The following is a 13,594-nucleotide window of genomic DNA, read 5'->3' as shown; positions in this document are numbered from 1 at the left end:
ATACAGCTATATCGCTTTTATTCCTCTGCTATGAGCATTATGGATATTTGTGAAATATATCTTATTAAATAAAAACAAATTTAATTATCCATAGGGGCTATACAGTATACAATGTACTGTACATACTGCACTGCATAAATGCATTGGCCACCATGACAAGGCCTGTATATTAAACTATAGTATTAGACATGTAGAAATGAGTTTAGAATTAGATGCCTCAGAAATTGAAGATATGTTTTGTCTCAGATACTGAGGACATGTTTTGTCAAATATGCTAATCAGGGGGTGGAGAAAGGTAATTAACGCCACATCATGGCATTTACACTGTAGCTATTCTGGGCCCAGTTCCATAAAAATTTACCATTATGTTAACTTAACTTAATGGTACCTTGCATGGAATCCTAGGTTCTGATTTGCTGTTGATCAACGTTACCATGATGGTTACCTGACCCCATAAACATACTGTAGGCCAATTAGACGCCACAACCAGGTAAAAAAAGCCTCCAAATGAAGAAGATACATGTATGGCTAGATGTACATGATATGTGATATTTTTATGTGCAATTTACGTTGCTGGTTTCATCGTGTACATCAGCTGACAAGCAATCAAATTCACAATCTAATTTCAAACTTTAGGAGCTTATTTATATGATACTATTGTTTATATACAGGCCTTGCATTATGTCATGGTGGTCAATGCATGGATATATGCAGTGTAGTATGTACAGTAACAGTACATTGTATACTGTATAGCCCCTATGGACAATTAACATTTTTTATTTAATAAGATATATTTCACAAATATGCGTGAAACCCATAGTAGAGGAATAAAAGCAATATAGCTCTATGAAGCTGCTTGTTATTGTTGACCTCATACCATCTAATATCCAAGAACTCCAGGACAATTAAACCTACATTTGGCTGAAAAAAGGCTATAAAAATTGATAATTTAGGTATAATTACCTTTTAACTCTACAAATAGTGCTTTAAAAGTGTTAATTATAGGAAAAACATATTGCTTGCCCCAAAAAACATATGAATAGATACCAAAACCAGAGAAAAAGACCACCAAATAAAGAAGTTGGGGCCAAAACTTTCCTGGGGGGGGGGGTTTGGCGGCCATTTTGGATTTTGGCCCGCAACGCGCGGCCCGGCACACTTTTTTCTCGGACCCGAGACAAAAAATATTGTCATTTCATGTTGAGATAAGGTAAAAGGAACACCAAAAAACTGTTCCCACAGTAAAACCCAAAATCACCCAATTATAGCCCACTCCTATTCTTAAGCTGAATATAATAAACCAATTGATAACAATATCATGAAAGGTATTCATAAATGCAAACTTAATTAGCTTATCATATAAAAATTGTTGCAAAATTGTGGATGAGTACTAAAACCAAACATTTATTATTTTTTTGGGCGCAGATTTCCAAACATTGGCATCGAGCCTTATGTTATAAACAGATAAACACGCGTTTTGCATATTCAGTTTTGTTTATTATTTTAAAAGTGTATACTGAATTTTATTTTCTAATTTTCTTCTGTTGATTTCATTGGCTAGCCTATGAACCTGGGTTTGATTATTCTGGTTTGTTTTATAATAACAAACCTTTAGGGATTTTTCGTAGTTACGTTTTTCTCATATGTCGGACACACACGGATCAGAATCCGCTTGTTTTTTTTTCTAAGTGGTGCGTGTGGCCTCCAGAGCCGTTTCTATGGTTATGGATTATGGAAATGCAAGGTTGTACAAAATAGCCTATAACTTATCTGCAAAACAAGTTTAAAACATCTATGAGGTATGATTTTGAAGAAAATTAAATCCTCAGCATGTTGGTACCAATTTAGATATTTTTTACAATCACATTTCTATTAAAAAAGGGGAAAACCCACTTTTGATATATTTTTTCCAAAAATTTGCATATTCATCATGAAATGTAAATATCTATAAAATGGTCAGAATTCAACTAGATGCTATCAAATAAATTTTAAAAATTGCATTGAAGTATGCTTAATACACTGTGAAAAATTGGTGATTATTAGGATTTTTAATCAAAAAGCTACAACACTTCAAAAAGAATAATGACAATATCTTTAGAATCACAAAAGTAAATAAGACGTGCGCCCTCTAGTGGGCGTACCTTGGCAGTTGCTTGCTTGTGGTTGACCAAAAGTTTTGCTGTTGCAACAAACATCTCTTTACAAAGCATCTGAGGTAAGTTTCTGCTAAGTTATTCATATAGAAAATAATATTTGAATATTGTGTTTGATATGAAACAATGTAATAAAATATTTACTCACATATTTAATAATTTCCATGTTGAATCAGTTTTAATGTTCATCTGTCCCACCTAGTCAAATTTATGTCAGCTGACAGTGGTGGTGTCAGCAAATGTATATTATTCTCCCAAAGAGTTTTAAGTAGTCAAATACGGTTGTATGCAAACATTCTTCCTCCTGAGAAGGTCAATATAATTAAATGCTGGGTCATGATAGATCTTTTAGTTTGATCTTGGCCTTTATTTTCAGTGTCTTCATTAGGGTCTATATTAAAGTTAGGCCTAGATCTAGTCTAGACCAATTTCTACGTACTAGGGTCTATGAATAGTACGGTATCATACTCATAGATTGCTAATTCACCTTAATTGTCAATTCAGTAAAAGATCCACTAGGACATAACTGTTATAGTCTGTTCTGTATAACAGATGTGGTGTAATTGAAATTGGAAACAATGATTAAGTATTAGACCAGTTTATAGCCTGCCCTAAATCTTAAGTTGAAAAAGTTTGACCAGTGGGTAGGGTATAGGCCTATGCCAAAAAGTCAAAGGTGTCTGCATAGTACGGTATCATTGATCATAAATTCAGCTTAATTGTCAATTTAATACAAGATTTATGAGGATATAACTATTATTTTCTGTTCTGTAGAACGGATGGGTGTAATTGGAATTGAAAATAATGATCAAGTATCTAGACCAGATAAAGTTTTAGTGTTGAGGAAGTTGGATCAGTAGACCTACTAGTCTATCCCTATGCCAAAGGGTCTGGTGTTTGGGCAAAGTATGGTATCATAGATTGTAATTTCACATTAATTGTCAATTTATGAAAAATTCACTAGGACATGAATAACTATTACAGTCTGTTCTGTAGTACAGGTGGGGTGTAATTGAAACTGGAACCAATGATAAAATATCAAGACTTAGACATACAATAGGCCTTTACTATAGCTCCGGTCTATATGACCTACAAATGCAATGAGTGTATTAAAGTTAAAGCTCACTGTATGGTGTCTTCGAAAGACATACCCTTCATTTTAAAATGAGAGAAAAGTTGAAAGTTAATCTACTTTAATGTGAAAGTTTAGGGTTGCCCTTTGCAGGGTTAGGGTCAACTTCGATTCTTATTGGAACATTAGGACTAGACAGTTGGTGAATGAATTTTTTAATGGGAAATTAAAATCGAAACAAAAATTGTGTAACAATAAAATTCAGGTTTAAAATCGATTGTCCAAAGATATATTCACTAGATGTCTTTTAGAGCCTGTCCTTTAGATTAAATTGGGGTGGAATATAAGATTTTGGCTATGAAAATGTGCATGCCTCCAATCATGGGTACTACAGGCATCAAGGTGTTTGAAGCCTTTAAGCAAATGGAAATGCTACTTGCATAATGATAATTAATTGTATTCTAAAGAAAATGCATGACAGAAGCTGAAAACAGCTGACATGTTACATTTTTTGTCTTTCAAATTTTTAGTAATATGAGTGTTTTTGGTGGTGTTTTGGACAAATTTAATGTCCATGTCATAAAAGAATATTTTGGATTTTTCATAGTAAGTACATATCCACAAATATCATTAACAAATTACATCGCAATGATTATGAATAGTCACCAGTTAATACTTATAATAGCATTTGCTTTAATGAAAAACTCTTGTGCCATGATTCTGTGACTCGCAAAAATAAAATATGGTTTGGATGCAAAACTCGATGTACTTCATTTTGGAGATTAAATCTGTATCCTAAACTAACATAAACTAAAACCATCATGTTATGTTACTAATCTTATATATATAAGAGTAATAATTTAAATAAAAGTGATTATGAAAGAATTTGTTCTTGCATCTTTTTAGTAAAAGTAATTTGCACTTTTAACTCTTTGTTCCACAGGTACGAATTCCAATAGGAAAAAATAACTTTTGATCATAAAAAACTGTACCCTGATGGGTGAGGTCTAAAAATCAATGATGTGCAGTTAGGTATGCTTTAGATAGCACAGAAATGTATGAAAAAAGGGGGGTCATTACAATTGAATCGCTATTAAATGGATTATATAGATGTGTTTTGCATTTATTTATTGCCAACCAAGCTATTGGAAAGACGGGAAGAAAACATTATTTACATTTACATCCAACCAAGTTTCTGACATAGAAAATAAATCAATGGAGTTTAAAGATAATCATGTGATATCTGATCTACTTTATTCCTCAAACTTCGAACATTTAAATGTGAAATCGAAAGTCCTTTGTTAAGAATTCCTATAGATATATTACAGAGACCTTCAACCAAGTTACAAGACTTGGAAACAAGTGAGATTTCAGTATTTATAGAATGAATCTTAGAATCACTTGTGTCATGGGTCCAATCATCATCACTCTCGAAATCAGCAATGGAAATTCCCCATTTTACATGACACCAATTCCTACATCGTATGCACAGAGCAGCATTTTGATTCTTCTTCACTGAAGCATTGCATATTAAGCAAGGATATTTGATGTTTATACGCGCAGACATGGAAAGTGTGGTATGAAGAGAATAGTTTATACTTATGAAATTTACCTAAACCCTATAGAGTGAGTCAGCATGATGAAGATCCCTGATGGGGATGACCTTCCCGTCAGTTGAAAGAACAAGAACACGACCATCCTGTGTCCAAACTCGTTTGATACGATTCTCCTTGATCTTACCGATGCATGTACTAACTATTCTCTGTCTTAATGAAGATCCTCCTCGATGAAAATCGCAGAACCCTTGAATTTTTACTTTGCTTGATATACCATCATCCTCGCATTGTAACGGGCAAACTTCACAATCATCGCTCTTGGACAATTTCCAGGGCCCCGGTGTTCATTGTCGCTTTCCCTTGGTCTAGGTGTCACTCGATGACTTCTGTCAAGCTCATTAGGTAGAAGGTCCAACCTCATCCTGTCTTTGAAGAGCTGCAGTGCTATTGCATCAGTGTTTGCGTTTGCAGATTCAGGTAGACCATGGATCCTAAGTGGGTTACGTCTCGTATATTGACTGACTGGAATACTCCCCAGGGAGTGGAGGATGTGTACACATTGTGTGCGGGAATGACTGATTGAATCCGATGACCGGGGTAATAATATATCTGTAAAGCGCTTAGACACGTCGTTCCGATGGATTAAGCGCTATATAAAAAGCGGATTATTATTATTATTGCTCAAGAGATTCAGCATCCGCCTATTCCTTACAAAGACGCTTTTCAGGTTCATCCAGTTTGTCTTTCATTTCCTTTTTCTTGCTTTCTCATTCAAGTTTCAGACCATCATTGACATTCTGTGAAATTTTCTGGAATTTAACAACTTCCAGTTGAAACTAATTGAAACCAGTTGCGGCAACTGTAAATCCTAACTGGAACCAGTTGGGTAACTAGAAATGACTTCCAACTGGGAATGATTTCTATCTGGAACCAGTTGGGTAACTGGAAATCCTAATTGGAACCAGGGGTCTGTTGCAGAAAGAGTTGCGTTTAAACGCAAGTCAAAAAATCAATCGCAAGTCTGAAATGCGCGCTGTTGATTGGTTGAAAATCAAGTTTCGTATGATTTTTAGAGTTGCGATTGATTGCAACTCTTTCTGCAACGGGACCCAGTTGGGCAACTGGAAATCCTAACTTGAACCATGCAGTGGGTTAACTGGAAATCCTTACTGGAACCAATTTGGTAACTGGAGATGACTTCTAACTGGAAAGATTGGTAACAGGAAATTAGTTCTAATCGGAACTAGTTGGGTAACTGGAAATAAACCCCAACAAAAACTTGATTTGAATAAAAAGAGAAAAATTCAAGAAGCATAACACTGAAAATTTCATCAAAATCGGATGTAAAGTAAGAAAATTATGACATTTTAAAGTTTCGCTTCATTTCACAAAACAGTTATATGCACATCTCGATCGGTATGCAAATGAGGGAACTGATGAGATCACTCACTATTTCTTTTGTATTTTATTATATAAAATATGAAATATTTTGATTTTCTCGTCATTGTAATGTGAAATGAAGTTTCATTCCTCCCTGAACACGTGGAATTCCATTATTTTAACAATTTATGCTTCAGGCAAGGAGGTCCTAATCATCGAATTCGTAAACATTGAAATATTTTATATAATTCAAACAATAAAAACAAAAGAAATAGTGAGTAAGTGACATCATCGACTCTCTCATTTGGATGCAACTGGCTCGTTCATATAACTATTTTGTTGAAAATAAGCGAAACTTTGAAATGTAATACCTTTCTTATTTTACATCCGATTTTGATGACATTTTCAGCATTGTGCTTGTCTATTTTTTTTTCTATTGATTCAAATCAAAATTTTTCTGAGGTGGACTTGACCTTTAATGACATATTTTAATCTGTTGTCATGGAAATATCTTGAAGAAAACTGCATGAGCATAAGAAGACAAAAGGAAAATGACATTGCTCATCAATATGTTTTACAGTGACAACGCAATCAATTGATATTAATCATTTTGTCATACATGTACATGTATGACATTCATTTAACTTTTGAAATGCCAGAAAAAAAAAACTTAGCCACATATTGACTTTGTATTATATAATGCAATTTACTGTTGTCATGGCAACATGTTGTATGGACCCCATCATATTATGTATCAAAGAGAAGAAGATGCGATTCCCCTTCAATTGAGCCCAATGTTATACTAAATGGATAATTATTAAAAAAATTATTGCGTTTTTTTTTAAGTTATCATTTTCATCTCTCGCTGCCATGGCAGCGGCTCTAGAGGCCACACCCATCACTTAGAAAAAAAAAGTGGATTCCGATTCCAGGGATTCCCAACTAAAAGAAAAAAACATGGATAGGAAAATCCTTCATGGAAAGGGGGGGGGGGGGCTTCAAAAGCTGGCCCATGGCCAAAAAAACTTACACACACAAAACCACATATTGACATGATGTATTGTGATCATGTCATTAGCAGTTTCTATGTTTTTTTAAGACTTATTTGATTCTATTGTCATGGAAACTGCTTCTAGAACAATGAACATGAGAAGCATAAAGCAAAATCACAATGATCTTCAATTTAGTAACAGTTTAACAGTGAAAACACAACTATTCTGTTATTTTTTATTGTTTTTTTAATTATTCAACTAATATAGTGTTGCCATGGCAACGGGTTGTATTAACCCATCATATTATACATCAACTAGAATGAAATGCAGTTATCCTTCATCTGAGTGCAATTTCATATTACACGGACAATTAATTCAAAGGTTATTGACCTTTTTTGTTAAAATTGTCATTCTCATCTCACGTTGCCATGTCAACATCCATAGTGGCCACACCCACCACTTAGAAAAAAAAACTGGATTCCGATTCCTTGGGGTCCGAACGATAATAAAAAAATTATTACTGCGAACAATTCCTAAGGGGGAGGGGGGCCTACACTGGCCCGCGGAATAAAAGTCATGTTCATTTTTTACTTTAGGGAGGGGACCAGTCGCACCACTTGTATTTTATTTGATTGGGTGCGTATGTTACTTTAATTACACCCATCCCCTAAGAAAAAAAAAATGATTCGAACTTAAAGTGAAGGGAATTAAAAAGCAATACGTTGGAACAATAAAAAGTCATTCTCGACATTTCAAATCCATATTTCATTTTGATGCCATATAGGCCTGCAGATTTTTGGAATTCATTATGTTCCTATGAGAAAAAAAATCAACACGTTCACTTTGAATTACAAGGACCTAAAATAAATCCAGATCGGGTGCGAAAGGTAACCATCCAAATTTTTGATTTATTGCAAATCTGTAGGATTAACTTTTAAATCTCAAATGATTTAAATTCAAATATATTAGCTTTATGTTTAAATCCTAATGGTTTAAATATTCCTCTAATATTCGACAGGTCACTATTTACAGCCGATCTGGATTTATTTGAAAACCTTAGAATTTAGAGTTAACACTGAAAATCCATTAACACAAATTTAAACATTGATGGTGTAACACTAAGAACCATAATGAGGTGCCCTTTATACTTGCTAACAAAATTATAATAGCGCATAATCAAAGATGAAAACACTTACAAACTGTCGTACATTAGAAAATGATATATTTCATACAAATTATAGTAAGTTATATAGATTAGGCCTATATAGAAATTACAAAATTATATCCAACATAAACAAATTGGTGATAAGAACATGGACGTAAATGAAGGAAATAGGGAAAAAACTATGCAGTTAAATGTAAATGCCAGACCTTCTCTTATTAACATCAAAAAAGTGCATTCTGAACACGCTGATCAAAAAGTTTTAATTATCAGATGCTGAATGTAGGATCGCCTCTAAATTATTTTGAAAACCAGTCATCGAAAGATATAAATTTACAATGCCATTTCTTTAGATTATCGTTTGTATGCAAATTAGAATAACATTATACTTTTATTCAGTTAACTCCAAAATGTGTTGCTATGGAATTCTAATGATTTTAGTTTAAACCAGCAAACCATTATTTGAATCAATATTTAGATTAAGACAAGCACATCGTAGGGTGCCACAGAGGCCGCGGAACAGTTTTCAAAGTTGGCGACCGGGTCAAAAAAAGGGGGGGGGGCTGACCAAGCAAACAATCACAATCATATGGTTATTTATCATGTTTATATGTTTTTGTACACGATTTTGGAAAAAGTAGGGGGGCAAAGCCCCCCCCCCCGCCTTCGCCCCTCCCCCCGCTTCCACGGCCCTGTGCCATCGAAAATGTACGTACGTTGTTTTTTTTTAAGCTGTTCTGACATATAAAATATCGCTTATCAACAATTCGTGGCCAATGATATAACTCAATTCAATTCAAGTAAACATATATTTTCTTCCATTTCACAAGTTTCTACATTTTTCGTAAACACCTACCCATACGAAAATCAGTTTGTCCTAATGAATATGATACCCGCATTTTATGTTACTAGAAGAGACATAAGACCCAAAAGCAAAGGCCTGTGGCGGAATACGCCTGTATTTATGAATAAAAAAAAGTAAAACAATACAAAGAAAAATGTATTTTTTTCTTTTATTGTGTAAATTATAGAATTCACTTAAGACGTGGTAATAAAGATTCTCTCCAATCATTTCACAATAGTTTAGCGCAATAGCAGAGAGGAATTCAGTTCTGTTTCACCTGAAAATTAATATTCCGACTATAGTCAGTAGGTGACATCTTCGGTTACCTTCATTCATTACCGGCCAGAATAATTTATTCAACTATAAAGTATTTGTGAAATTCAGCGCAGTTGTTTCTTTTTTCATCAGATTTAGTGAAAAATTGAATTATTTTCGTAATATATTCAAATAGACTCTTTTGTGTGGTTGGAATTTCAATTTAGTAGCAAAGAGATCAAACCATCACAACAAAATTAGGTCGTCAAATATTGCTTGTATGATTTCTCAACTAAAATAGTGTCCCATTCTACACACACAGGATGGTCCATAAAATTAATTTCGCCAGATTCAGAATCCGGAGTACTCTCTTGTCTAAGGAATTTAAGAACACGTTCGACCAGGGCTTCTGGTGCTGTTCTTCGGTAATCCATTATCCCCGTAAACAGGTCCAAGATAGCATCGCCATCAGCATCATTTTCATCAAACACACCTGAGAAATCTACATTGGTCCGCAGGCTATTCACTTTGGCCGTTACTCCCATTTCAGCAATGGCCTCAGATACTGTCTTCGAAGAGATGAAATAACTCGGTTTGAAGGCTGGGTGCAGCTCAGGAAAATTAGCGATGATCCGATAACCGGCTCCCTTTTCTGTTATATTATCAAATTGGAGCAATGAGAATAAACATATTAAATATGGGAGCGACTTGAGCTACGAAATATGTGTGCCATAAAGATATTATCATAAGGAATCCTGTCTACGACAGAGCACCTATTTTTATCAATTTCGCTCGAATTTATGTTATTGTTGATGAGGCTGTCTATCTTAATTGAACCAAACACTTAATTTCGACAGATTTTTTTCAATTATATTGTAAATATCATTCATATCCATTAGATAATTCATGTTTTCCAAGATACAGTAACTCGAAATCGGCCGTGTGAATTTTACTGTCATCTGTGGAGGCCAGTCACCCCTGCAGCATTTTGTAAAATTTGATAATGATATAATATTGACTGGCCTTGAGAGGAACATCAAATATATTGCCAGCAAAAGAATCATATTGGCCCGAGTCTTTAGACGAGGGCAATATGGGTCTTTTAAAGGAAACCAAAACCCAAAAAGAGAAGTAATCTTATTGGAAAGAGTAAAATGAGAGGAACAATTTAAAAAAAGTTTCATCAAAAGCGGTTATGAAATAAGCAAGTTATGGACGATTAAAAAGTCTTGTAGTACTAACTATGTAGATCCTCAAATTGGCAAACGTGCTTCAAAATTGCTGATTTTGTGGACAACTCTCCATTTGCTTTGTACACATATTTTCAGATTTTCCCCTTTATTTTACATTTTTCACATTATTTCCTCCAGACCTTGACATATATGGTGTGGATTATATTTTGCCATGACATATGTTGTGCTCAGAAGGAGCCAAGATGCAATTTGAAAGATAACGAGGAAAATCTGAAAATTTGTGTACAAAACAAATGGAGAGTTGTCCACAAAATCAGCCATTTTGAAGCACGAATGCCAATTTGAGGATGCCCATAAAAAGTAAAACAAGAATTTTCAAACTCCCATAGCTTGTTTATTTCATAATCGATTTTAATGAAACTTTTTTTAAATTGTTCCTCTCATTTTACTCTTTCCAATAATAAGATTCTCTTCTTGGGTTTTGGTTTCCTTTAAGGGCAATATATTTGATGTTCCCCGAAAGAAGAGCCAGTCAATATTTTCATCATCCAAATCAGATATCTAGAGCAAAAAACGTGATAACGGTGATATTTCTTTTTAAAATAGTTGTATTGTTTCTTGTTAATATAAGGGTCTAGGCTCTGCACTTTACCATTATGACGTACTTGCAAGCGCTTGGATCCAGTGATGTCTTTATTATGACGTATATTGTTGGCGCGCAGATCCTTGTGAAGCGTATCTCTTTATACGCATCCTCAAATGCCCGGATGTGAGACCAGGGAAAATACAAAGTCATATTTTGCGTCGTCTCTGCATGCAAAGTAAATATGCGCATTGAGACCGAGGAAAATACAAATAATATACCTATCCCTTCCCGATATTTATGAATCTAGGGCAATAAGGTTTTGTAAATGACCAGCTCAGATGTCTGATACGGGTGATAATTGATCATGTCACCATAACGGATCAACGAAAAAAAAATATTCATTTTTTAATAAACGTTCTGGTCTGATAGAAAACAGACCTTGGGGACTGTTTGCAGTTACCCGTGAAAACTACATATTTCAACAATCAAAATTGTTATAATGCGAACGCGAGCAAAAAAATGAGATTCAGACCTAAAAATGGGAAACACTATTCATGTTTCGTAAATTAAGAAAATAATAAGTAATTTGGGATCTTCCTCTATTAATAATGCGAGCACGAAGCGCGAGAAGAAAAAAAATGTTGATATTCTGATATGAAACTGGATGATTCAAGCACGTTTCGAATAAGGAGCAAACTGCGTATTTATTGTGCGCGCGTATTTTTCAGCTTTAGACCTAGAATCTGGGAATTTTAATTACATTCATTATGAAAATCAATAATGCACGAGTGCAATCTGAAAAAAACCTTGAAGGTGATCTGAAAGAGGGTCAATTTAAGTACTATTTCAAGCATCATAGGAAAATTGCGAAGTGGATATGGATCGTACTTCACAAATGATGAGAGCGCGAAGCGCGAGCCGATTTTTTTTTGTTATTATTATTTAGACCAAGCACCCGGGGAAATTGTAAAGACATCTTGTCATCATATGAAATTGACTATCTTCCTATGTGACTATCTAAAGTGCCAGATGAAACTTGGTCATATCAATATTCCATTCTGAAAAAGGGACAATGTCATTATTAGCAATTCATGAAACTGTTGCCTTATTTTATCAACCTAATATAAGAGAGCTCGAAATCTGTTGATATTTACACCCGAAAACCGGACACTTTAAGCACTTTTTAAAATATTGTTTTACGGCTTACTTGTGCGCATAATTATGGTAATCCTCCTACATATTCCTATGCAGAGCTAATCGGCCGTTGATGGAGTGCAGGAGAATGTCTTGATGTGCGCGCAGTTGCGGTAGCGTGGTTTGCCTACTTATGAACCAAAAGAATGCGGTGCCACTGTTAGTAGGCCTGTGGGGATTGGGCCGGCAGCTACGAGGCCGTAAATTAAACATTGGTAATGATTCCTCCTTCGTATTTTTCTTTCTGTTTTTCAGCGTTTCTCTCAAGATTTATAAAGGACATTTTCTTTTTGGTTGCCAAATAATGGGGGCGGCTCTTCCCCCCACCCCCCCCCCCCCTGAATCTGCTCCTGCAACGTTCAGCGACTTTCAAGCTTCCAACGTTTAGCCAATATTCTACCTGGGAATATGCAGAATGTATATACATGCAACAACACAAATGGAAAACACATATTCTCTGATTAATAGCGCCTTAGGAAGGAAAACTGAATTTAGGACAACAGTCATGACAGTGTACCACCGACTTTTAAATATGCCCACAGAAAAAAATGGAGCGATACATGAAAAAGATGAAGGATAGTCAAAGGTGAGATGGGAAGGCAGAACATTCTTACCTGAACAGACAATTACCAAAAGATAGCCTGATTCGGTTAGTCGATCAATGAGAAACCGAATAGTCTCTTTCAAATTGCCAGTGTAGTAAAGAGAATTGACAGCACTTATGAAGTCGAATTTTCTACTATTGGAAGTGTACTCCTGGTCCTGCATGTATTGCTGGAATGTCTTGAGCTGCCAGTCATACTGTACATTCTCAAGGATGGAGTGAAGTTTGTAATGAGAAACGAATTCCTCACACGGCTCCACAACGGTGTGGTGTATTGAAGGGAAGTAGGGCTGAAGTTGCTTTAGAAGGGCCATTTCAAAGCTTCCTGTAGGACGGAGAAAATATTTGAAATCACATGTTTTTTCTAGTAGGGTAATTTGTTTTTACTCGGGGTAGATCTATAATCATGGCCGGAAGGAATATGACGTTAGTTGCATCTGGATTCATTTGGTGCAGCCAGCGGCGTATCCAGGATTCTCCAAAGGGGAGGTGGCAAATGTTTGAAAAAAAAAAGTTCATCAACCACAAATAAAGGATTTCTTACCAGATAAAAAAGGTCTTCAAGTTCAAAAGAGGGACAAAATGTATGTTTTCATTGCAGTT

The 13,594-nt window shown here is 35.0% G+C and overlaps 1 protein-coding gene across 1 annotated transcript; it reads right to left on the bottom strand.

Annotated features, from left to right (window-relative positions):
• Positions 1–9,671: 9,671 nt before the first annotated feature.
• LOC121417619 (histamine N-methyltransferase A-like) lies at positions 9,672–13,305 on the bottom strand. The gene is made up of 2 exons (XM_041611355.1): positions 13,002–13,305; positions 9,672–10,066 (listed from the first exon to the last, which is right to left on the bottom strand). Exons 1-2 carry the CDS (start codon positions 13,303–13,305, stop codon positions 9,672–9,674), a joined length of 699 nt encoding a protein of 232 aa, XP_041467289.1.
• Positions 13,306–13,594: the final 289 nt, after the last annotated feature.

Source organism: Lytechinus variegatus, chromosome 6, assembly GCF_018143015.1.
Source record: "Lytechinus variegatus isolate NC3 chromosome 6, Lvar_3.0, whole genome shotgun sequence".
Taxonomy (NCBI): domain Eukaryota; kingdom Metazoa; phylum Echinodermata; class Echinoidea; order Temnopleuroida; family Toxopneustidae; genus Lytechinus; species Lytechinus variegatus.
Note: the sequence above shows the minus strand (reverse complement) of the source record. Positions and strands in the feature narration are given on the sequence as shown.

Bases quoted from the DNA above. Each gene is read 5' to 3' on its own strand.
- LOC121417619 (XM_041611355.1), bottom strand. From the start codon at position 13,305: ATGGCCCTTCTAAAGCAACTTCAGCCCTACTTCCCTTCAATACACCAC. The intron at 10,067-13,001 runs GTAAGAATGTTC...ATAATATAACAG, and splicing joins TTTGGTAATTGTCTGTTCAG to AAAAGGGAGCCGGTTATCGG.